Source organism: Lepisosteus oculatus, chromosome 4 (genome assembly GCF_040954835.1).
Source record: "Lepisosteus oculatus isolate fLepOcu1 chromosome 4, fLepOcu1.hap2, whole genome shotgun sequence".
Lineage (NCBI taxonomy): Eukaryota > Metazoa > Chordata > Actinopteri > Semionotiformes > Lepisosteidae > Lepisosteus > Lepisosteus oculatus.
In genome coordinates, this window is record NC_090699.1 from 34691944 (window position 1) to 34718105 (window position 26162).

General features: G+C 35.1%; 1 protein-coding gene across 1 annotated transcript in view; it reads left to right on the forward strand.

Annotated features, from left to right (window-relative positions):
• LOC102699018 (catenin alpha-3) overlaps window positions 1–26162 on the forward strand; it is a 545540-nt gene that overhangs the window by 142311 nt on the left and 377067 nt on the right. Inside the window, exon 7 of the mRNA XM_006630805.3 lies at window positions 1637–1840. Within this exon, the coding sequence (XP_006630868.2) occupies window positions 1637–1840 (204 nt within the window). The remainder of the gene's footprint in view (window positions 1–1636; window positions 1841–26162) is intronic.

Below are 26162 nucleotides of genomic sequence, written 5' to 3' on the forward strand. Positions count from 1 at the left end.
ACAGTGGTAGCAGAGCTGCTTTGCAGAGCTTGGGCCCTGGGTTCAACTCCTGTGGTATATCTGCATGCAGTTTGTATGTTCTTCATGTGTGTGTATTTCTTCCATCTGCTCTGGTCCAAAGACATACTGGCAGGTCAATTGACTTCTGGGAAAACAGGCCTTGGTGTGAGTGTGTGTGCCCAAACACCAAACCAAACACACACTTGCACTGTTTGAAAGAGACTGGCATCCTGCTCAGGATGTATTTGGCCTTGCACCCATTGTTTTTGTGGATAAGTCTGGGCTCCTCTGTGACCCACTATTGAAATTAATGGTTAGAAAATGGATGGATGGAACTAGTGACTAGTTTGAATTTTAGTGAAGCAGTAGTTCTACAATAAGTACAATGTATAGTATATTTGAGATTTTCCTATAAAGATACTTTTGTAAGCTTAATATGCTAGGTGAATGCTTGCCCTGATATCACAACACATTTTATACCTTTAGATGTTATTAATTAACATGCTTTCCAGGAGAGTTTTATTGATTTGAGGAGTTTTGTGGCCTTTTCAGGCAAAAATGTAAGCTCTGTGCAAGCACATTGCACAACTATAAGCAATTAAGGCAACTATAATGTGTAAAGCGAATGTTATTCCATATGAAACCAAGCCACCCCATCCCTGTTGTTCCATGATGAGGCATGAGAGCAGTTATTAGAGTAGTAGTTTCAGCTGATCTGCCACTAGAGGTCATCAAGGCCTCTATTGTTTGTATAGACAGTAGGTTCACCTGTGGCATATTCATTGCTTTATTAGTTAATTGTGAAGGACTGAGAGTCACATTTTCACATGAGTTTAGTTTAGATTGTTTGCTATATAAAGGGACTCACAGTGGCTAGTGGAATTGGGTGGCCATTGTGAAGACATAACCAGAGTGTAACTGTGAAAAAGATAGCCAAAAAGAAAGGGGTTATTTAAATGTCAAAAGAAGATTTCTCATCTCTCAAAATAAAGGTGAAAAGAAAAGAGCTCTCTGAAAAGCAAGCGGTTTTCAATATACACAGGTGACAGACACCTAGCATTGAAAAGTAAGAATCCTTTTTGCTGTAAATCTATAACCAATTTTAATTCTTTGTCAGTTGCTAAGCTACTACCCCAATATGACCTTGTGGTGACCTTTGATAAATATTAGTTTCTTTAAGGTCAAAAGCACCCCCTTATTTTCTCTTCAACTGGTTTACAGTGATGTCTAACAGGATACTGACATCCTTATCACACACACACACCCGAAGAAGGCTCCAGAGCTGAAATGTTGTGTTTTTCTTCCCTTTTCAGCATGTAATAAATCTTTACTTGTTCATAAATTTAGCATACAGGTATGTGAGCAGAAAAAATAAAAACTTCTGCAAAGACTTCTGCTACTGCTTATATGATTTTATAAAAGCAATCTAGTATTACTTTGTAAATGCATAGATACATTTCCATTCCTTTATTTTCCTTTCCTTGAATGACACTGAATGTGCTATCACAGGAATCAAAACCATCTGGAATAAAGGTGTAACCACTTAGATTCTTTTCTAAGTACTTAATGCATGCAGTTCTAGTTTATCTCCATTCTGAAGCACTGAAAACCTTCTTTCCCTATGTTTGTTTTGCAGAGTGTGATTGTGATTGATCCCTTAACTGTAAATGAGGATAATATCAGACCCGCTCTTGAAAAGCGACTGGAAGCCATTATCAGCGGAGCTGCTCTGCTGGCTGACTCCTCCTGCACACGTGATATTCACCGTGAGCGAATTATCACTGAGTGCAATGTGGTGCGACAGGCTCTTCAGGAACTCCTCTCAGAGTACATTGGTAACGTAAGTGTCACCATTTTGAGAGATGCTGTGCTAGTTTTAATTTGACTTACATTATGTGTTGTACAGGTAACCAAAAGTAATTATTTTCAGTAATATAATCTATTTAATGACAAATGAGATGCAACACTTTTGAACATTGATATCAATTCTCACTTGGGACTTTTCAACACTCTTCCTATGTTGCTTCAGTCAGCTGCATGGCTGGTCAGTTTAGCTAGTCATGGCTCACTTATTCCACACTTTGTGGAGCTGATCCTATAACATCAATATAGCACTGTCTGGTCTTGTATTGTTCTGCTGGAACTTTGAGTATCGGATTGAGTTCTCAAAGCAATGGAAAAAACTGTTTTTTGTCTTGTCTGTTCTATTAAGGTTGCTCTCAATTTTTTACCAGTGGGATTCTTATGTTAAAGGAGGTGTTTTCCCCCAGCAATTAGATTGAACACTGTAACAGTCAGTGTAATTCTAACCATGACTTCTTCATACAAGTTGACTTCTGTTATTTTTGGCAGGAATAAAGTTATACTTTTCAGTGTATAAAACTCTGATGCTCTTTACTGCTACTGTACATCAGAAGTTCTTTGGATCAAGATATATTTCATGTCAGTTACTCCTGAACAGCCTCTGAGCTTGCAGATTATTTCATTGCAGCTTGGCAAATGACAGTAATTCTGATACTTGGGATATTTCTTCATGGAATTCCTTGTGCTGCATCCACTGCTTTCAATGCTGTGGTCTGTCCCTCACAAAGATGGTTTTCTGGTATCTTTAGGCTAGTCTGTAGTATATCTCATTCTCTGTTAAATATCAGACACAACGCCATCTATTATAAAAATTTCAACAATAATGATTTTCATTACTGAAGTGGATCATGTTTGTATCTATTATTGTTTTTTCATTAACGATACATTAATTCCTTTGAATCTTTAATTGTTCTTCCAATAATTCTATAGAATTTGTCTTTTTGAGTGGCCGCTTTATCCTTTCTTACTTCATGTTTTTCGTTACATTGTACAGTTTTAATTTGTTAAAATTGTTTTTGAAAGGTTTTCATCTACAGTTCCTGGGCTGAATTGACTTCTGCGAAAGTGATCAGGATGTCAAGGCTGAGAGTTTAAAATTGTTTTTCTAAATGAATACTTAATCCATGTTCATAAGAATGGCCTTAAAATGGCTTAGAAGAATGTTGATCGACTGTAGGAGATGTTAGCAATCGCTAAAATATAAATTGGCAGTGCATGAAGCAATTGGGCGAGTGGACAGTCTGGTCCTTCAAGTAGCTGAGGAATGGTGGTGGACACTGTCTTAGATAGCAGGGAGATTTGAAATAAGAAGGGAAGGAATCTTTGTTGATGGAAAATGAAACAAGGTTTTTCTCTCACTCTCACTTGAATAAAGCTCCACGGCTGAAACATTTTCTTTTCTTCTGTTTTCAGCATGGAATAAACATTTACTTGTTCTTTATAGTCTTTATAGTCCACTGAAAACTGATTAGGACTGCTGTCCTCTTATATCATGGACTATGCTGACTGCAGGCATAGACTGAATGCCCAGGATCTGAGCGAAGAAGGTAATCTCAGTGATGCCTTAATTTCCTCAAATATATCAGATTAATAAAATGCTAAGGGATGTTAGTTTTTTTAAGTTTTTAGATGAGATAAAAAGCAAACAGGTCATCAGTACTGATTTTATTTTTTCTGATGTTAATCTGTTCATGTGATTAATGAAAAGCACTTCTGCTGAATACAATGTTCAGTAAACATGTCCAGAAACATCTGGACTAAGCTTTGTCCCATTTTTAAATCAAACTTACTAATGTCAGTGTGGGTGTAGCTGTGCTATTTGCAAAGGATTTTTACCCTGTTCTCTTAATGTCAATGAGGTAGTTAAATTGTGCCTACTTACAGTTCAGGCAGTAGTTAAAAACATGCCTTTTAACTTTATTAATGTGTATATGCTCTCACTGAATTAATTTCCTTCAGAAGTTAGAGCTTTTATTGGAATGTAATTCTGAAGTGTTGATTTTAGGTAGGGATTTTAATCGAACTGGTAATTACTGTGTGGATAAAAGTCATTTAAAACTACATTTACAATCTGTTAAATAGCTTTTAAGGATTCTAATACATTCTCCATTAATATGTGGCAGAATTTTAATTGGATACAATGCTCCTTGACAAAAGCTTAGTTTTTAGACATTTAAACATTTTGAATCTTCTCAAAACTATATTTACCATTTTAGTGTTTTTTATTATAGTTCGGCTGGTTAGATCATCAGTTAATAAATACTGTTTTGATGACCATTTTTTCTCACTTTTCTCACTTTTATGTTAACAAATTCTCAAGTTTCAGATTTGCTTAATGGGATTTTAAGAAATATTTTTTCTGAGAAAGGTAAAGGATACATAAAATAACTTTTTTACAACAATGGTGGATGTTGGAGAAGTGTAGATTCAATGTTTCTAATAGCATAAATGTCAAAAAAGCAATTAAAGGAATTTATGTGAGTGTGAGTCAGAGATGCTAGAGTTCTAGTAAGACGGAGACTTCAGCTCCACAGACTGATCAACTGATCAAGTCTGAATTAAAATAAAAAAAACCTGGGCTATCAGATTGAGCACAAAAGTACATTGGAAGCTGGTGAGATTGCACTTCCAGATGTGTTTAGAGAATGTGCCTGCAACCAATTTCTTTGGTTTGGAGAAGATGTGGGCAGAGTATAGTGATACATTTCACTACATCTCAATACTGTAGGTAAGAAACCACAGGAATGTAGAGAGATCTACAGTACGTGCTGGCAGTATATTCTTCTGTAGACGTGTACATGGAAGAGGCAATGATAAGTCTCAATGGCTCCTTGAGGACTTGCCACAAACATTGGAAAGGTTTATGTTTGTGAAAAAAGGATTGTATAGGGAAGACTTACAGTATTAGCTTCATATACAGGCATTTTTAAATGTCTGTGAGAGGAGTGCAGTGAAAATTGACTTTGAGTTGCAAAAGGGCAATAGAAGGAATGGGCAACCAGTGTCATTGCTCCGTGCTCAATTACAGGATATTCCCCAAAGCCATTGAACGACTTTGATAGGAGAGATGGTACATTCTGATGAGTCATAGTACATTCCCAGAAGGTTTGATGATATATTTTTATTTGGTATGAAATGACAGTCACAAAGCTCTATGTTCAATCATGTCTTTAGACAAGGAGAGAACATCTGACAGGTAAGATACCTAGCTTTTATAAAAAGGGTTTTGTCAATCAAATATCTTGGATTTGATTTGAGCTTTAAGATTGTTTGATTTATTGTACAATTTTTGGTATTTTAGAAATCAAGGATTTGATGAGCACCCTATCCCCAATGAAGTGAGGAAATGAAGAAGCATGCTGTCTCTCATACTCCCATGCTCTGTTAAGCATTAAATTTAGCTTCTGTCTTAAATGGATGTTCCACACTTTCCACTTTTCATATGCATTATAAACGTACTTGTTTTATTTTATACAAAAGAAGACATTTTGTTTACCCATTTCCATTGTCATTGAAAATAAGTATTATTATTTTCATTTTTATTGGTTATTTGTACTTGTCTTAATTAGAGTGGATCTCCAATCTTTTCTTTGTCTTCTTTCTGTTCCATCATGTTGTGTTGAATTACAAGCCTGACACGCCTCTGGCTTAAATGGTGGCTGATCTGCTCATTGAGAGTATCAGGGGGTAAAATCTAGGTTATTTAACCTCACATTCATGTTGTAATAGTCTTGTCTTGGTCTTGTGGTAAGTATATTCTTGTCTGTGTGAATTACACAGCTTGGGTTTGAGACCATCTTCTTTAAAACTGCAAGTAAGAAATTCCCTGGAGAAACTGAGTTTATTGTATTTATAGAATGTTTTGTCTTTTCTCTTTTGTAGCATTTTTTCCATTGCACAAGAACACTAAGTAAACGCAGTTTTTGCACATTATTTGTGTGTCTGGCTTATATATTTTGCCGGGTGATTCAGTCACAACTTCAGAAATCTTAGTACTGTAGATTTCACTACTATGAATATTAACATGAGGAAACTGCCATGGTAGGTGTTTGTTGTTATATTCCACTTAGCTCTATATCATACTTTATATAATTATAGCCTTGTAATAATGTAAATAATTTTACTGCTTCTGTACTATGATACTTCTATACAATTCATGTAAACAGGCAACTTGGCAGAACTGAAAGAGCAGAAAAGATAAACTGGCTTGTTTCCAAAGTAGAAAAATTGAAGCTAAAATGGCAGGTTTCTAAAGATCTTAATTAAATTCCACTAAATCTGGATAATTTGGAACATGCACCCATGTTTCCTAAAGTTCCTTTCCAGTCTTTTTTAGATTAAGATATAGTTTCTTATCATGGCCCAAACATGATAATCAGTGCATACTGTGATTTTTGGTAACAATTACCAAATCATTTGTACTCTGAAAAGCAAGACAAGCCATTAATATTTTCAGAATATAATAAACATCTTCCTGTTTTCAAACATTTCATTATTATAGGTACTGCTGTATTAAAGGGAGATTGGAATTTCTTAATTTCTGTTTTTCCTACATTCGTGCCTCATTTGTTGACATGTGAACATCAAACAATTAACACCTGGTAAAAACTAGTTTTTGACACATATCAAGGAGGCTATTTGTACTATCCATGTTTTTAAGGTATTTATTTCTTATATATTGTATGTGGTGTGAGAATTTAATGCTTTTATTAATTTTGATTCCTTTGCCATACTAATGAAGTAAAAGCAAGTATCTTTTGAAAGGGTCTCTAAGGACTTAAAGAATTAAAAATACAGCAGCCTCTTCAGGCATCACATCAGATACTTGCTCTTGGGACACCTTCATGTACTGAATATACTGAAGTTCTAACAGCAGTCACACCAAGTCCAGTCAGTGTTGTTGTTTTGAAAATGCAAAGAAAAGAGCAGTAATTGTTATTGTAAAGCCTTTTTTTTCAGGATTTGCGCAAGTGAGATCTGCATCAAAGACCCTGAAACAACCATAGTATGCAGTCTGGCTGTAGCTGAGGTGGCTGACAAAATCAGAATCATCATCATCCATCATCTGTAAATGCAATGCATGGCTGATGGCATGGTGTGCTGAAGACGGATTCAGCTTTTGTGGTCACTGCAAACCCTTCTACACTTTCTAGGGGCAAGGATCCAAAGAGCAGTTCTGAAACTTGAAGGGAAGTGGTGGTGGTGGGGGGCTAAAGAAAAGTTGCAAAGGAGATAGGGAGTACAGTAAAAAGAGCAGCAGGTGATTAAAAGCTTATATTAGGACTATTAGGAATGAAATACAATAAATAAATAGAAGCTACTGCGTTAGTAAGCAGTTATGATACAACTGGAATCACTGAAATATGACCTATACTGTACATAGTGGTAATGGTGATTACAATAGTGAATTTGCAACGTTCCAAAGAGACAAACAAGATGGTGTAGAACAATACATAAGAATATGTGTTCCTGTAAATTGTATTCCTTTACAAAAACAAAGGGCACAGTGATAGGAGTATACTGTGAAGCAAAAAATTCAGTTATCAATTACATTACTGTGTTACATAATGAAATCTGGGATATACTGTCTGTGTAATGAGGGAATTGGTTATCATGGGTGATTTTAATTTTCCTGACATTCCTTGCATTAGGGAAAACCATTGAATATTTCAGCTAGTAGCTGAAATTGAAATTATTGAATTGGATAATAATCATTCTTAGTTTGTTTAAAATGTATGTACTGTACACATGTATAGAGAGAAAACCTATATGATGTTAAACAACTGGATCCAATTGAGACAAATACAATAAAATAGAAACAAAAATAAGTTATGTCAATTACCTTTTTGTAAAGGTATTGCATAATTGACTTAGAATTTCTTGAACAGGCTACACTGTACTGCACTACAAATTAGAAATTTCAAGTTGAATTGGAACTGACAGAACTCTTGGATTGAAAACCGCATGAATAAGGGGTGAGTTCTCAAATTAAGGTAATATTTGTGGTGGTGTACCACAAGCAGTTTGACTGGGACCATTGCTCTTCATAATTCATAATCCTAATCTGAATTCTGACATAGTTGGTGAATTAGTCAGGTTCTCAAAATGCTTAACAGGAGGATTAGAAAACATTGTAGAAGCTGGAAAAGAAATTCAAAGTGACAACATTCTAGACCACAAACACATGAAGGATGACATTTATTGTAGAGAATTGTAGGGTGTTACATTCATGTAGCAGAAACTGAGTTTGAAGAAGTCTATAAAAAAAGTTTTTTTTTAGACTCATCAATTGCATCTTCCAATAAGTATGGAGAAGAAATAAAAAAGCAATGGATATTGTGATACACCTACAGTATTGTTTATAGACAGGTCTAGGTAAAAATGTCACACAACATAGCTGTAAGTGTAAAGAGCTTACAGTATGTACTGTATAGTGGGAGGCAAAAATTACCAAAACACAAAAGCCTCTAACTAGATTTTTTTGTGAGCCCTCTTTGTAAGCTTGGAGGGCCAGCTAAGATGCTCATGGATTCCAAAGGTGTACCACAGACTCCTCCAAAAACTCACATGTGTCTCGATTGTAGTCCCCCCCCCACACACACACACCTTAAGGGTGCTCTGGCTCTTTCACTTTGGACTTGATTTTTGATTTTTTGCACCTGCCCCCTGTTTCAACCTGTTCCCAGTCCACCTTAAAAGCCAAACACCCACTCAGTTTGGGGCCCACATTGATTCTAGTATTGAGCTTGCCGAGGACCTGGATGCGCCTTGTCCATGATTGCTTTACTTTCCGTTCCTCTTCCCCGCCGGTTCCAATCCAGGTTCCTGTTTTTATCATGTCTAGTCTCGAATGGACCACCCGGCTTTGGACTTTGCCCGTGTTGGATTCCCCATTTGGATTACCTCTGGATTGTTTGCCCCACACTCACCCCCCTGGACACCTGCGCACTTTGGACATGCCCCCCGTATTCATTCCCAACTCCTGCATGCCTTTTTTCCCTATGTTTTCTCACTCCACCCCGGATTGTTGTCTGCATAGGGCCCTGCAAGAACTCATTCGTTACAACATGTCCAAAATTCACAACGTTCACCCATCAGTTGCTCAATTGTTTCCTTGCCTCTCTTCCGCTGGTGCAGTGTGTACATCAGAAGATCTGTCCTCTGTATCCAGACAGATGTTTAGTAATATGGAATCTTCAGTTTCCTGGTATTAAAACTGTCACTCAACAAACCAATTATTTTAGACCAAATAGTCAGGTGACTGAGGACAGGAGGTCATTCACCACAGCTTTCTGGAAAAAATATTTTTATCAAACATAGGAGAATAAGATGATATGATTCAAGTATTCTAAATCCTAAAGGGCATTATCAAAGTGAAATCAATGTGCCTCTTCAGAATGAACAGTAAATTGGTCATTAGGGGACAAAAGTGGAGATTTTGGGAAGTGCATTTAATACTGAGGATAAAAGGCACTTCAGACAAATGGTAGTGCAGTTGCAGGAGTCTGGAAAAAGCTACTTAACTATACTGTTATAGCTGGTAGCTACTCACAGTATGTTCAAGAAAATTATCCATGTAGGTCACTGTAACTGTAACTTAATTTAAAAAAAACGTAAGAACAGAATATGGTAATTTGTGGCAATTTGTGTCTGATAACTGTACATCTTAAATAACTTTTCCTGTATGCTAACTGCACAGGAATTAGTGACTCTCACAGATGTTAGGATTCCACCAGAATGCTCCACATCAGGTCCCCTTACTATCCTGTGTTCACTACTAAAAAGATTTGTATTGTGCCACAATTCACAAGTTTAATAAACAACATTAATGTAAATCTCTTTTTCAACAAACCTCAGCTGCTGTATCTCTTTGTTAGGTGTAACTGTATGCATGCCTGCATAAAGGCAGTTACTGTATGTCAACTGTTATTACAGCAAATTATAACTTTTGTATACTCTTTAGTGAAGGCAATAATATTTTAGAAAAAAAAATCAGATTCTTAGAATGTTTACTTCTAAGTAAAGTAAACAGTAAAGCAAAGCTTTCTCTGCATACTTGGCCTATAAATAATAGCCTTTTCAAGACCTTCACACAACCCACAGCATTAATTTCCCTGATATGCAGATATTGTTTTGGCCTTGGCTCACTTGGCTGAGAGGACACCAACCTGGTTTTGAGAATGAGAATCAAAATCCTCCACTATATGGAATTAGCCACGAGGCTTCTGAAAGGGTAGTGCATTCAAATATAGAGAGTGGGGTGTTTGTACCCCATATTTAAAATTAAGCTTAATTTCCTAATTTTCTGTTCTGACAGTATATCTGGATCACCATTTTAACTTTTTGTACCTACTGTGAAATACTCTTGGCAGGGTGTTTTCTTTCTGTTTTTAACTATCCCTTGTCTTGTTTGAACTGTCATTTTTATAGGTTTTATGGTGAGGATTGATTCTGAGGTTTGACATTTTCATTCCTGCATTTTTAATTGACAGTTCAAATGAAAAGTGGAGCAATTGCTTGTAGACTTACAGGGAAGACTTTCATAAAATTGAAACATTATAGGAATGTCCACTGTAATGTCTCTACGGTTTGTGTTCAATCTATATTTGTTGAGGATTTTGTCAGTTGGCAAATTCTGAATTGTCTTGCCTGATGAATTCTGCACACTGTTATTTGGGTGGTGGACATTTCATTTTCCCATTTTTGAAAACTGCCCTTTTTACTGTGTGCGGTTTGCCCCTTTGTGCACATAAACCACTCATCCTACCTAGTGGAGTTTCCTAAGAAAAATCTTCATTCATTATGCTTGGTTTTCATCTGTTCAAACTAGCACATAAATTACAGTAGATGCATCAAAGAGATGGGAATATCGTTAATCTCCCTAGCTATCCACATCTTTTACATACTATGGCAGGTGCTTATAATATTCAGCACATTCCATTTAAATTTAGATCTCTTTAGAGATGTTGTATGTGCTTCTAATTGTGGTTTGTGAATATTTGCTCCTAGGTTTAAATGTATTTGTTGCTCTTTGTTTATTTTTGGATTAGAATGAATGAAGCGAGCACCATACTGTATATCAGTGGCATATGATTTAAAAATTCTCTATTAAACAAGAAAATTTGAGCTTTTTATTATTACTATTCTGGATCTATAGTTCTATTTTAATTGTCTATTTTATTGATACATTTAGCTTATTTCTGCAAATCATTATCCATTAATTAAGCATTAGAGAAGGAATACTCCCTGGAGAGCCTCAATTTATTTTTAGGCACTTAAGCAAACTGCTGTGTGAAAGGAATTATATCACTGCTTTGTCTTGGTGTTTCCTACTGAAATACTTTAATGTTACATTAGTCCTTATTAAATTACTCTGTGTGACCCACTCATGATGCTGGATAATTTACTTCCTTTGCTCTGGCAATATACATCCCAACCTGGCTGGTATATTTCTGTCACGTTATATTGTTTATCATTGTAAAAATCTGTTTTCAGCATCTTAAAAGGCACAGCCGGTCTTCACCAGACGTGCAGATTAATTCAGAGACTCTTAAATCTTGCAGATAATGAAGTGTCCCTAAATTGAAATGATTAGTTTTGCAAGGATAGATTTTCTAAAGGGGTGGGGTTTCCATTTACTTTTTTCAAGATTGACTTATGTTAACAAAATAAATTGCCAAACAGCTTATTTTACTCAATCAAAACCCAATTCTCCCCAAATGTGTCTGACAGGCATTTGGATGTTATAAAGCACCCTCTGCTTCTGGAGCCATGTTAACTTTAGAAGGTGAGCTTATTGCTCCCTTCATAGCTTTATTTTACTGCAAATGTAAACCTTTAGAGATTTTTTTAAGTTTATTTAATATTATTCACCAAAGTGAATACAATTGACAATCACCAAATACTGTATCAATGTATTTTGTAAGGATCCCAGTGGCCATTCTTGCACAGCATGTGTTATCAGCATCATGAAAGAGAATCTCCCTCTTCTAATTATATCTGGAATAAAGCTTTAAAATGTTAATAAACAGTAATAAGTGGAACTTCTCCCATTCCATCAGTTGAAGATTCATTACATTTTTTTATTTAAGAATTTAATGATTGATGTAACCAAATTGTCAATAAGCCACCAATCTAAAGTTTAGATTTAAAAATCACTTTAGCCCTTTGATTATCCCTAAAATGTAAGAGAATCTAGCTTGTAAAAATCCTAGGGTCTTTTGGCTCTTGTTCAGACAAACAGATGACCTAGAAATAAATGTAAGCAAGTCATTATAAACTCCACAATGAGCTACTGCAATCACCAATTATGTTTCCAAGACAAGATTACGATATTTTGAAAGTGGTTTAAATATATGGCTGTACAATTACTTATAAAAGTAGTTATGATCAATGCAATGAACATTTCATCATTCAGTTTTTCTGAAAACATCCTGAAGTGTTGATCTTGATAGAAGCTTCCTTGTGTAGTTCCAAAATTCCTTTTACATCTTCTCACATGTACTTGAAGCTCTTCCTACACAGTGCTTTTTGCCATCTGTATTACGTTTGCTCAGGAAATATGCAACTCTTGCAGTACATCTACCATCATGCTGAAACAATTTTCTTAGACTGGACACCCCTATAAATGACAAAAGCACACAAATATGGATTTACAAAGAAAAGCTAACAACTTTACAAATATTTCAGATAATTAAGTATTGTTTATTAATAAAGATATGCAGAACTAGAGCTAAACTTGTATAATCTGTTTTATAAGGTGAGAAACGCTTTGTCACACAAATAGCAAATATAGCACACTACTGTTTTAACTCAGGGGATGCTTACACATTCCATAATCAGTGACCCTTTTTAGATCATATAACTTATTCCACAAGTTTCTCTTTTCCTGGTATTTCTTTTCAATCTTTTTCATGTTTTCACAAACTTTTTTTTTCATATTGTTATTAATAGACTGTTATCCAGGGGTATCTAATCTTAGTCCTCGAGGGTCAGTTTGTCTGTAAATTCTTTCCAACTTTGTGAACCTGTTGATCAATTTAACAGCTTCTTCTTCCTCTTCAGATACTATTTAAAGAGATATTAAATATCTCTAGACACTATGATTCTCCAGCACCAGAAATGAAGATCTGGTCCAAAAATGTTATTCATTACATGCCTCAAAATGTCTGTAAAATTCTGTTTACTAATAGCATAATATTTCACCTTGAGTGCAGAATAGTCATCCATTTTCTGTCCACTTTATCCAGTACAGGGTCATGGGGGAGCCAGAGCCTACCTTGGCAAGCAATGGGCACAACGCGGGATAAACCCAGGATGAGACAGCAGTCCATCCAACACATAGACAGATGCATGCACACTCACCATTGCCAGTTTTCCAGAAGCCAATTAAACTACCAACCAGTATGTCTTTGGACTATGGGTGGAAACTGGAGCTCCACGAGGAAACCATAAGCATGAGCATGGGGAGAGCAAATAAACTGTGCTGATAGCACCCCAAGGAGTGAATCCTGGACCACAATGCTGTGTAGCAACAATGTTAACCACTGTGCCATCATGCCATCCATGTGCAGAATTCTAATTAAAAATAGACTTAATTTTAAACATCTATCTGAAGAAATTGTTAAATAACCAGTTCTTTGTGATGTCTTAGTTTAAATCATTGATCTGTTCTTTTATTTATGTTAACAGCGGCCCAAGTCTGTCACTGAATGATTTCTTTAGTGTTTATCCCTTGCCAATGTTAAACTTTTTACAGTTTAGGATTAACATCTACTACAACTCAACATAAGAGCAAGTAAAAACAAAATCCATACCTGTTAATATGTGAAAAATACTAGCATACTAATACTAATACTTTTTTATGCTTCTCCAGTTAGAAATAAATGTTGTACTGTATGTACACGCAACTGAGCCCAATTTCCCAGTTAACATTGAGAAACCATTTTCAAATTATTTCGCACACAGTATTATAAGCTACTGTATATAGGTCAGATAAAAAGGTATTGGTGAAGCAATTTATTGGGCATTTTTTGTTTTCCTACTCTTGTCTGTATATAAATAGGTATTCATTTTAGAGGGTGCAGGATGTACATTTGGATTAAAAATTGCCTGAAGCAAAGATTAGTCATTCAATTTAAATGCAAGATGCATCATTGTTATTGTTTAGTTAGTGGAAGATTTTAAGAGGCCTGCCGCTATTGTCCAACCTTCAATTTAGCAAATTAAACTGACACTTAATAAATGTTCAGTCATCAAAATTTGCACATCTAAAATGATTATGCCACTTTTTTCCAGCTAGGCTGTATTGCTTTTGCTCCTGAAGCAATGCTTGAAAAAAGCATACAGCAGTGTTTCAGGAGATTTTTTTTGGGATAAATGTGTGTGTTTATGTAACATTGAATGAAGAAAAATGTTACTTTGCCTTTAACTTTTAAGAAGGGGCAAATGGAATATGTGAATGTCTAATACTGAAATCCTTACTTGTAGTTGTGCTCTACATATAATCTGTCCATTTTTATTTCTACAAGTATGAGTATTAAATATGAAGATAAATGCTTAGAGAAGTTTCACATAAATCCAATGTCTGAAGCCATCAACAGTTCTAAACATTTGTTATTGCCTACTTTTATATGGTATAAACACCTGGTTTGGAATTGCAATTTCTTTTAAAATTCAGTTCTGCAGCAACTCCTCAACCAGCTTATGAGAGATAGACAAGTAAATGTGTTCCTCCTATTCACCATTTGACTCACTTCAAGCACCACAGTGGCAGACAGGAGAAGCAGTGATAACTTGAGGATTGGCACGTCTTACGTTGATGTAACTGCAAGCCTTCAGGCACCTGTTAAACTGCAGAAGTCACTCAGCACTATCCTGGCAGCAATAAGTCAATTGAGTGCCATCACCTGGGGAATCCAGGTTATGGATGGCTGACCCAGGCTAACATGACCTAGATTTGCAATGTTCAGGGCTTTTGCTCCAGCAGAGCAATTATTACTTGAGCCTTGTCATAGTGAACATGTATCCATCCCTGAAACTTGACACAGATTACTAGGAAAAAAATCACTACTGAACTTGTTTCACATTAATACACATTAGTATGCTTATTACACAGAAGATACTGTATACAGTATAAGGTCAAGATTCATGGTTTAAGGTTTTTGACTTCTGGTGATGGCAGTATATAACAGGACCTGTTCTTCCTGTGAAGTGCATTCTGGACTTGATTTCTTACCTTTTGTTTGTCCACAATTTCAAGTCTTTTTATTTGGTTCGATTTTGAAACCAAATGGGCATAGGTGAAAGTGAAACAAATGCACTCTTATTGTGTCATGTTGATAAAGTGGACCCGATGTGGTTAAACTATGTACTGAATGACCCTGCTGAGAATCTACAGAATGTACAGATCCAGCCATTCAAAATGCATGGAGTACGCTGCGTTAAAAACCGGTAGGCGTGGCGCATCATACCGCATTATACCGCATTTAATTTGAATTATGATAATAGTATCCGGAAGCACCTTGTAAAACCTTGTAAAACCGCCAGGTGGAGCTAATAAAGTTTAATGTCTCATGTACAGCATTTAAGCTGTCTCCAGAAAATGCCCGGTTTCGAATACCACTGCAGAGGGACAATCTTTTTCCAATTAAGAATTTACGTTGTATACTCTTTAGACTTTTAATAATTTTAAACTGTGTACTACAGCATGTTAATCATTAAACATTAAAAAGTGGGTATATTTTATAAAAGCAAGATTGCTCAGTTGGACAAAAGTACACAACCTTCCACCTTCATCGTAAATAATTTATTTATAAATATTTTACTCATCAAAGTCTTTAACTTGGTACAAAGCACTGCACCCAATGGTTCAATGAGCGATCAGAGTATTACTTTCAGTTTGTTTCTTATATAGTGAATACATAAAAATAGTCCACTCTTATAGCTTGTTATTGGCTCTGGTGTGAATTTGTGTATCTGGATAGATTAAATGATGGTATTGTCTTCGTGCAATTCTTTCAGTTAAACAAAGGAGGGAAGAAGGGTTATTTTTACAATTGTCACTCTAAGATTCTGACTGATATAATTCCCCTAATGAAACAGATAAATAAATCATGCAGTAATTATATGTATTGGAATATGCTCTGTTTTATTAACAGACACTCCGCCTCAAACCTGTGTTGTACAGTGATATAGACATGGGTAATGTCATCTCCATTATACAATGTGCTTATCATGCAAATCCTGCTATACTAGAAATTAGACACAAGGAGTGTATTATTGGACGATTTTGTGTGACTCTGGCAGAATTTCTCTGTTAACTGAAGAGTTATAGAGGAGACATGTTGTGTATCGCGTCTTTTTACATTTGTAAGAACATTCCAATGTTAATGCGATATGGAAGATATTAATAAACTTTTAATTCTGAAGCTGTTAACTCTACTTCACACCTGCATGCCAAGATCACGGTTTCAAAATAAATAAAAAAAAACATAAAAGGATGTGAAACATGACAATGTACAACGAAATGCTGTGGTGTTACTTTTTGTCAATGAAAAAATAGTATTTTCGTTTACAAAGATGGTTAAAGAATGTGGACCTGGGTAATACTTTGAATTACAGCGTGTCCAAGGTCATTCATTATTAATACTATTAGTAATATCTTCGGTAAAGACTTTGATGCATACAATACTTCTGCAAACTAAAATATTTATGATAAAGGTGGTAGGTTGTGTACTTTTGTCCAACTGAGCAATATTGCTTTCATAAAATATACCAACTTTTTAATGTATAATGATTAACATGCTGTAATACAGTTTACATTTAAAAGTCTAAAGAGCACTAAATTCTAAAGAGCATTAAATTCTTAATTGAGTAAAGATTGTCCCTCAGCAGTGATCAGGTTTCGAAACCAGGTGTTTTCTGGTGACAGCTCACATACATGAGAGCTTAAGCTTTATTAGCTCCACTTGGTGGTTTTACAAGGTGATTCCAGATACTATTAACATAATCTAATTTGCATGTGGTAAAGTGCAACATGACACGTTTTGATGCGACACGCCCACCGCGTTGTACCGTGGCGTACCCCGCTTGTTTTGAATGGCTTCATCTGTACATTTCTGTACAATGACAGGAGCCATTTCTTCACACAAAGCTTTGTAGGACTATAGAACAAGCTACCCAGCCATACTGATGAAGCCAATATCCTGGATTTTTTAGACACATCTGGGTGAGATAGTTCAAGTAGGTAGCTGCATCAGCATGCGTAGGTTGCAAAGGAACAGGTAACGGGTTTATTCCATGCTGAAAAGAAAAGAAAGAAACACAACATTTGACTTTGGAGCCTTCTTCAGGTGTTCGTTTTTATCCTCACATCAGGTGGCTACTATCACAAGAACTGCTGTAGATTGGCCAAATGGCCTCTTCTAATAACCTTTCTCGTGTTCTTACATTATAAAGCAGTGTTGTGGAATTTGCTAGTTTTGAAACTTATGTGATACTGTATATGTGGGTGCCACATTAGTTACCATTGGTACCTCAAAGTGCTGGTTCCCTGCGTTCATTTCTTGGGATGTCATCTGTGTGACGTTTATGTTCCCTCCATGTTTGCATGGTTTTCATCCAGGTGCTCGGCTTTTTTCCCCACAGTCCAAAGACTTACTGGTAGGATAATTGGCTTCTGCGGCAAAACTGGCCCTGGTGTGTGTGTGTTTGTCTGTCTGCTCTGTGATGGACTGGTGTCCCCTCCAGGGTGTATCCTGCCTTGTGTCTATTGCTTGCAGAGATAGTCGCCCCTGTAACCCTGTATTAGATAAAGCAGTAAAAATGGAAGGATGGAGTGTGATAACTTTAAGAAAAGCATTCGTTCAATTTAAATAATAACTTCCAATGAATTTAGAATGAAGCTTATCTAAATCACACAGCAAAAATCTACACACAGCATTCCATGCTCAGAATACAGGCACTGAACTGCTGAACATGGAGCAAACCACAATGTACTGTATTTGCTGTATTGGGGAAAACACCATTTCACAAAGTAAATGATAAAGTCCATGAAATCTTGATTTTCTGAGGACCTTGCTTAGGCACTAATTTAAGATCACCCACCCAACGGTGTCGCTGTTGTGCAGGAAAGGAGACTGATTTCTTTGACCTTTGTTAGAAAATCAGTTAAGGGGTAATATTTTTAATTGCTGTAGTGGATAATTTTAAGAGTAGCATAGGCTGATAGGTTTTGGTTCACCATCAGTAAATTAAAATGTGCACTGCCTTTCAATCATGAAAGCATTTCATTGTTAAATTTAGAAATTAATTTTAAATCTTTAACAAAAATCAGATATTTCATAGATCCTCAAGATGTACTTGAAAAAGAAAACTGGGTAGATGTTATGCATAAATCTGATTGTAATGATTGCCTATTTCTATTATCTTGATGAGGACTTTTCCTCAGATAGAATTGGTGTCAACAGTTAATCTGATTAGAGTACGGTACTTTAGTGTAAACCTTTAGCTGTTGGTCTTTTATCAAAAAGAGAAAATGTCTAGGGTAATTACAACTCATTATATGAGCTTTCTGTGTTTAAGGTGTTTGGAAAATACTCTATTAAATAGCATCGTGGTCTCCTCAAATCAAAACAATTCTGATATCAAGGTAAAGAATGCCCATTTAATTTAGGACCCATGGCCATTACATGTACAGAGCTGGGTGAGAAAAGTGTGCTGGCAAGTATTGGGAACGAAACAATTTTGAATGGAGGTCAATGAGAGTGTATCTTGTAAATCACATAGTCTTGACTTAGGAACAGAAAAGGTAGGAAAAGAAACTGCATAAAATAAACAATATAGAAAATTGCTGTGCTTGTATTAGCTATGCCACTGCTTTTCTAAGATTCATGACAGGCTTTACAGACAAATGAACAAAACAACCCAGAGAAAAGTGACCTTTGTAAGGTGTTTGGTGCCAGACAGCTGGAAACGCTTCTCAGATGTGTTACATGAGCTAACCACATACAGTGCATGTCTATAAATCACGTTAGAATGTACTTCATAAAACAGACATTTTAGAAATGATAAGAAGCATGAGGTGAAGGCAGCTGATATTTAATATTTTGGCATCAGCAAGCCATTAAGACATTAATTACTTATGTGACTTTTTATAACTTCTAAACAATAAATGAAACCAACTTGAAAACTGGTACATAACTGAATAAGATTATTTTTAAATTGTAAGATATATACTATATAATCTGGTACAAGTATCCCTAATGGCACAGCTTCAAAGATGGGCAACATTGTTCTTAGATTTTGTTTTTTAGTTTTGTTGAATTTTTATATTACTAACATCAAAGTCAGAGATATTTTTACTTCAGATGATTTAAGAAAGCATGATTATGCTTTGGGTTTGTTTTTGTGCCAAGTAATTTATGAAACTGCATGCTGACAGTTTGAATTCACATTATGTAGTCAATTTACTGTACATGTATAGTACTGCAAACAAATAACACTTGCTTATTTCGTACTATATGGTGTACAGGTTCAAATTGATATTAAGTAGTGATATGTCTTTTTATCCTGATAAGTCTAGTATAAAGCTGTGAAATCATTCAGGAATACTGTATGTCAGCATGTTAAAGGATAACTCTCTTTGTCAAATGAGTTGTATTTTATTGCTGTCATTGGATTCATTGCAATGAATCAGGTGAACCACTTATGAAAATATAATAAGGAAACACACCAGATAATTAAAGTGCAATATCATTTCTCACCCTCTGGAAATCACATCTTTGGAATTTGATGTTATGAAACTTGAAGTAATTAGTAATATGTCACATTTATTTTCAAATGAATGTTTACTGATATTGTTTAGATGGTGAATTGAAGTATTCTGACAAAATGTTCAGATGAATAATTGGAATGGGACATTATACACCAAATAAAACTATGGTATGGAATTTCTATGGATTTATGAAAGTTGATCGTTACATTCTACATTCACACACCTGAAGAAGGCTCCACGGCCAAAACGTTGTGTTTTCTCTCTTCTTTTTTTCAACATGGAATAAACCTACTACTTGTTCATGTTACATTCTAGATGACTAATAAAGTTGTGACCTAATTTATTGTGTGCTACCAACTATTTCTGATTGTGCTTGAGTTTCTAAATTAATACACTACAAGCAGTACAAGAACTGCATATAATCCATTTATTTTTAACTAATGACAGTACATTAACTTAAAATGTTTCTGAATACCAAGAAAGCCATATTCATAAAGATCTTTCACTCATGTACTTTATGAAAGGAGAAAATGTATTCTTGTGTACATTAAGATAATTGTCAACAGTGGTTCACAGCTGTTAATTAATAATATCTTCTGTGTTATATATCTTAATAATATCTTCTGTGTCACATTAATATTAACAAGTGTAAAAAGAGGCGATACACAACGTGTCTCCTCTATAACTCTTCAGTTTACAGAGAAGTCTGCCAGAGCCACACAACATTGTCCAATAATACTCTTCTTGTGTCTAAATGTGTCTAATTTCCAGGGAGTAACCCTGTTACAAAAGGGAACAGCACATCGGTCCTTGACTATGGTTAAACATACGATGTCTGGTGTTTCAGCATACACTTTTCTGTAATCTGTACAGAACTGTGATGTCTTATCAATGTTTGGTACCACTAAACAGGGGGGCTTCACAGACTTCCTTCTTTAAACTCAACTGTGCAGTTTTAGTCCATATTATGAAATGCCATAATAAGATATACATATTCATAGAATGCCAATATTTGATTACTAAATTGTTTAAGACTCCCATGTGATACATTTCCATTTGTTTTGACATGAATTTGCTAAATAGTTTTTCTTGTTCTTTCTTTGTGACAGGGTCATGAACCACAAATGTTACCACGAGATACAATTAGGTTTGTAAGGTTTGAAATATGATTCTGAAATAGCTGCATACTAGAAATTACAAGATGTTTCTCACTTCTAGTCCTGTCTATGTAATATGTCCTTATGTTACTTCCAGATAAGTGGATAATGTGCTAAAAATTATTCATTATGAAATTAATTTCTGAAATGAAACAGTAAGTGTGTCTTAAGGCTCTGAATTTAAAGCACACATTAATTCACAACATAAGCTGTGCTCTCAAATCATAGGCTGCTTCTCACAATTCTATACACACAAGTATGCTGAAATACTGTACATCTATTGTACATTATTATTAATAGAAATACCACTAATTTAAGCTTTACCACATTTAGTACAGTAGCATTAATAAAAAATACTTTCATAATATTAAAAATTTTCCTAATGGTCATAAGACTCCAAAACCATACACCATATGCTTGGTCATTGCAAACTACTTGATCGACGAATCCATCCATTTTCTAACTGCTACAGTATATGCAATACATGGCTATGGGGGACACCAGAGCCTATTTTTGCAAACATTTATTAAGGCTTTCCTTCAAAATATTTAATTTATACTTTAATATTTGTTGTTCTCCCTGCATTTCTTAAATTATTCAACTATGTTGGGCTTTTCATTTTTAAAAGATGCCATCCATCCATTTTTTAACCTCTCCTTCCAAGGTGGGGTTGCAGTACAGCAAAACAGTAAAAAGCGGCAGGATACACCCTGGACAGGATACCAGTCTATTGCAGGGCAGATGCACAGACATGTGCACACTCATACCAGGGCCAATCTTCCCAGAAGCCCATTAACCTACCAGTATGTGTTTGGATTGTTGGAGGAAACCCCCAATAAATAAACCTGGGGAGAAGATATAAACTACACACAGATAGCACCCCAGAACCAGAATTGAACCCAGGGTCCCTGTTCTTTGACTCACTAATGCTCACTACTGTGTCACTGTCATCCTTTAACATTAGCCTGGTCTCTTGTCCTCATTTGGACTGAAGAGTAAATAGTGTTATGTTAGTTACAAATTACCATAAACAACATTTTCAATAATTTCACAAAGTATTGCACATGCAAGGGATCTCCAATATCCTTGAAATAAAGCCATTAAGTTTGTTTTCACAGCAGCAAAGCTATTTTCTAATAAATTAAAAGATGCCTTTATACTGTACATTGTTTTCAGACATTGAAGCATTCTGTCTGGCCTATGGTATTTGCATTTAGTATTTTCCAGTTGCAGAATTTTTTCTATCAGTTAAGATTGAATTATTGAAATTATTGGAATAGATTATATTCCTGCATGTCAGGCTTTCACAGACTCATCCATTTCTAGCTTTGATGTTAAATATTCTTAGTGTATTTACAATAGATTAAGGTTCTCTAAACCATGTTCATGTCATCTTCAGTCCCACAGAGCTTTTTGAATGAAACACAGAGCAATTGTTATTTAATATGTTTATAGCTGTTGCCTGTGCTTCCTTGTCTGACATCAACACTTCAAAGTCTTAGCTGGCTGCTGAAGAAATTTACAGTCAGGATCTCAACACTGCTCCTTTAGATCTTCATGTTATTGATAGGTATGCAGCACCGCCAGAGTCACACTGGTTTCTAATAGATCACCCCCATGTTTTCATTCATTGCTTTGTCTCTCTCTACATGAAAACCTTTAAAATTTATTTTGATAAACCAGTATAATTATGGCGGTGCAATAGTAAGACAAAGAGCTCAGATATAGAGGGAATTTTCTTAATATTGGTTTCTATGGTTACTCCTGACCTGTTTTTTTACACTTTGTCACTTCTGTTTTTATTAATATTTCAGGCTTAGAATGGTAAGTGATAAGCACTGGTGAAAAGTTTTATGCTGACAGCTAAAAATTGTCTTGGTGAGGATGATCATCAATAGTTTAAAGAGTTACCTGTACAGTAGTATCTCCACTTGAAAACAAGTTAGAGGCTTGTTTAGGTACGGAGCCGTATGGAGCAATAATAAAAGTGATTCTTGCAGAAATGCAGGAAAAAACATTTGAAGGAAAGCAATGGAATGTATGAAATAAAAATGTCAGTGACTGATCATAGTTTGGTTATTTCTGCATGTATTATTCAGCAATTTAGCAGTTTGTAAACATCAACAAAATAGTGATCATAGCTACACTTAAGGATGGAGTGAATGGTTGTATTTTTTAAACTATATACTGTAAGTAAAACTCATTTGTTCTCTACAAAAGGTAAACCAAAATATTCAGAGAAACACAATACATGGTACATACTTAAATGCAGAAAACTATTTTTGTACAGAATCTAAGAACGGTAATATCCTGAATATTGAAAGAAATGGAACTCTAATTAGTCTGTAGAAAAACATTTCAAATTAACTGACGTTTGTTATTATTAAGACTAAAATAATTAATAGATAGAGGAAGCAATCGACTTTATGTACTGTAGCTCATAACTCAACATTTGCAGTGACTCTCAAAGGCTGTCTGAGTCCCTCTGTGCTTTAGCCATTGATTGCATAATCAGTAGGTGTCGAGTGATGAATGGTTCAGAGGGACCCATCATTTTAAGTTGTAGCTTCTTTATCGATATAGTGGTGATCCCTTTTGTTCTCAGAAATCCCAGTGGAAGATCACTTGGTTCATGCTTAGCTAATTCAATGTTTTTACATTCACTTAGATGGAAAATTAATATTAACTTACATACATCTTAATGCATGAAAATAGGGACAATTTTTATTTACACATTGATAAGAATTTCAAAATATGCCATTGTAGATCTGATGTTGCACATCGCTTGTCTGTTTAACAGACATTTTCAACCAAAGGTGAGTCTTATCAATTACGTTATTAATGCAATTAATTAATTCAATTAATTCTACAGTTAATTGATTTCTTAAAATATCAAAATTGTGCAGTCAAAAAGTTAGTTTCTTTTATCTTTAACAGACAGGAATTATCATAATAAATGCCTAAAACAAAGTGTTTCACAATAAACTTAGTATTACTACAGTATATGCACATAAAGAATTCTTGTAACTCTACAGTAAGTGGCTTAAGTAAACATTTCTGAGAGGAACTACATAAATGCAAACAGTAGCACAATAAAAGTTGATTTTTAGAGCAACATTCAATTAGAAGTGTTTGTACTAAGCACTTATTCAGAAAAAAATTCAAATCTGTCTGCTTGGTGACAGAAGGTGTGACATGCACAGTATGTATTCCAATGCCTTTTAACAGCAAAATATGAAGAAACAGGTTCTTATAGACTGAATGGATTGACTTAGGAATATGATAAGGTTATAACGATTTAAATTTAAAATATTTGTATTTTATTATTTAACTTACTTCTAAGTAATGTGTTTGGAAGCACATAAGATTAGGGATTGGAATATCTCAAAAGTATTAGAGTAACATGGATGATGATAACCAAATTCTACTGGACATTATTTGCATGTTAGTAAGAAAACTGTAATTGTAGTGATAGTATGGCTCAGGTTCCTGAACCCCTATAGGTAGAGTAGGGCTAGATAACTCCAGTCTTTGAGTGACGTCTTATCCACTTAAATTATTCAATGTACTGTAGTTATTAAGGAATGAAAATCATAGGCCAGTGTGGCACCTAAAGAGTGTACTTGCCTGACCCTACGTTAGGTTTGAGGCTTTTTAATGTTTTCCATAGAAAACCTATGGATTTTCAACAATATTTTTGTTGGCCTTTTTATCAGCTTGCCTTTCCTTGGTACTGTAAAATACAGTAATTTCTCAGGTCTAAGTTTGCATTACTTTTTAATTTAAATTACAGATTCTTTAGGAAATCAGATCTCCTTAAGATTTATATTATGTTTCAAATCAATAATGATTTTTTAGCTACATTTTCACCACTATTTTCACTTTATCTTAAGTCCTTAGCAACATTCTACACCATCATCTCATTTATAAGCTTCCATAAAGACCTATACTACCTATATTGTCAGTAAGTGATTATTGCTGAAACACAATGCCATATTTTTTTTTCTACGTGAAGAGCCCATTTAGCCCATTTTCCTAAGAGCTATCTGATACAAGAAACTCTTCCAGCTTAGGTGACATTGCTGGGTAATTTGTTCCAAACGCCCATAGTCTTTTGTGTAAAATGTAAAACATTGTGATCTGAATATTTAGAAATGATTAGAGGTTTTATTTACCAGAGTAAAATATTTTTTTCCCCAATACAAAAAACAGACCCTGACCCTCAAGTAATTTAAAAACCTATGTGTTGTGTAAGAAAAAATGTAGGTATTGCACAAGCAATTGAGTTTTAAATGTGTACCTACATCTTTCAGTGCTTAGAAATTACAATGGTAATATTTAATATTTAGTATCAAAGATTTTATAAAAGGAACTTAAGTTTATGATTTCATGTCAGATTTTAAGTTGTCTTTCTAAATAGAGCTAAGGAAAACCTTTCCTGAAAAGAAATGCACCATGACAAATAGGTTAGTCATGACAGGTAATATGACTTTGATAGAGTATTCTAAGTTATCTTGCATGATAGGAGCCTTAACCTGTAGTTATGTCAGTTATCCACTCTCTGCTTAAACAGAAGCAAGTCTTCTCACTCTTCCTAAAGCTAATGCCGTCGTCACACTACACGACTTTTCCTATGATTTTCAGTCATAGCCTTCATTTACATAATCGTAAGAAAATCACAGTGAGTTGTAGATAGTTGCAGCGCACACCTGTTACCATCGGTTGTGTAGTGTGATACCCCCAGCAACTTAGTCATCGCGCTCCTTACAGCCCCTACGACTCTCTGCGACTTGCTACGAAAAAATCAAGCTGGTTTGATTTTCTCATAGAGAGTTGTAAGTCGTAGGGGTGGGCTCTTGTGTTGCGACAGTCAACAGCCAATGAGTGCTCAACTGAAAGTACAATGCATACAATTCCCACAAATGGTAAAGTAAAGTATTTTTTAAAGTTCAATCAGCAAAAACTGCAAATAAAAATCAAAACTAAAGTGTTGATACATCCCCTTAAGCAAACAGAAATTAATTCAGATGCCTAAAATTACTTTGACAATTCATACAATTCGTTGAGTGGCTGTGTACAATAATGGTGGTTCACATGATTTGGGAATGAATACACGTCTCTGTTAAGTCCTTTAGTGAAGTGAAGAATTTTAATCAAAGATTCAACCATGAAGATCAAGGAGCTCTCAAAAGAACTTGTGGATAAAGTTGTTGAAAGACACATAAAAAAAATGAATGTTAAACATTTTAAAGGATGAAAAAGAATATATCTTTGTGTGTGGTAAAGTCAATCATTACAAAAGGTGTATTGTACCATTAAAACACTGCCTAGATCAGACTGTCCAACCTGGGAGGCAGTGTCATGGG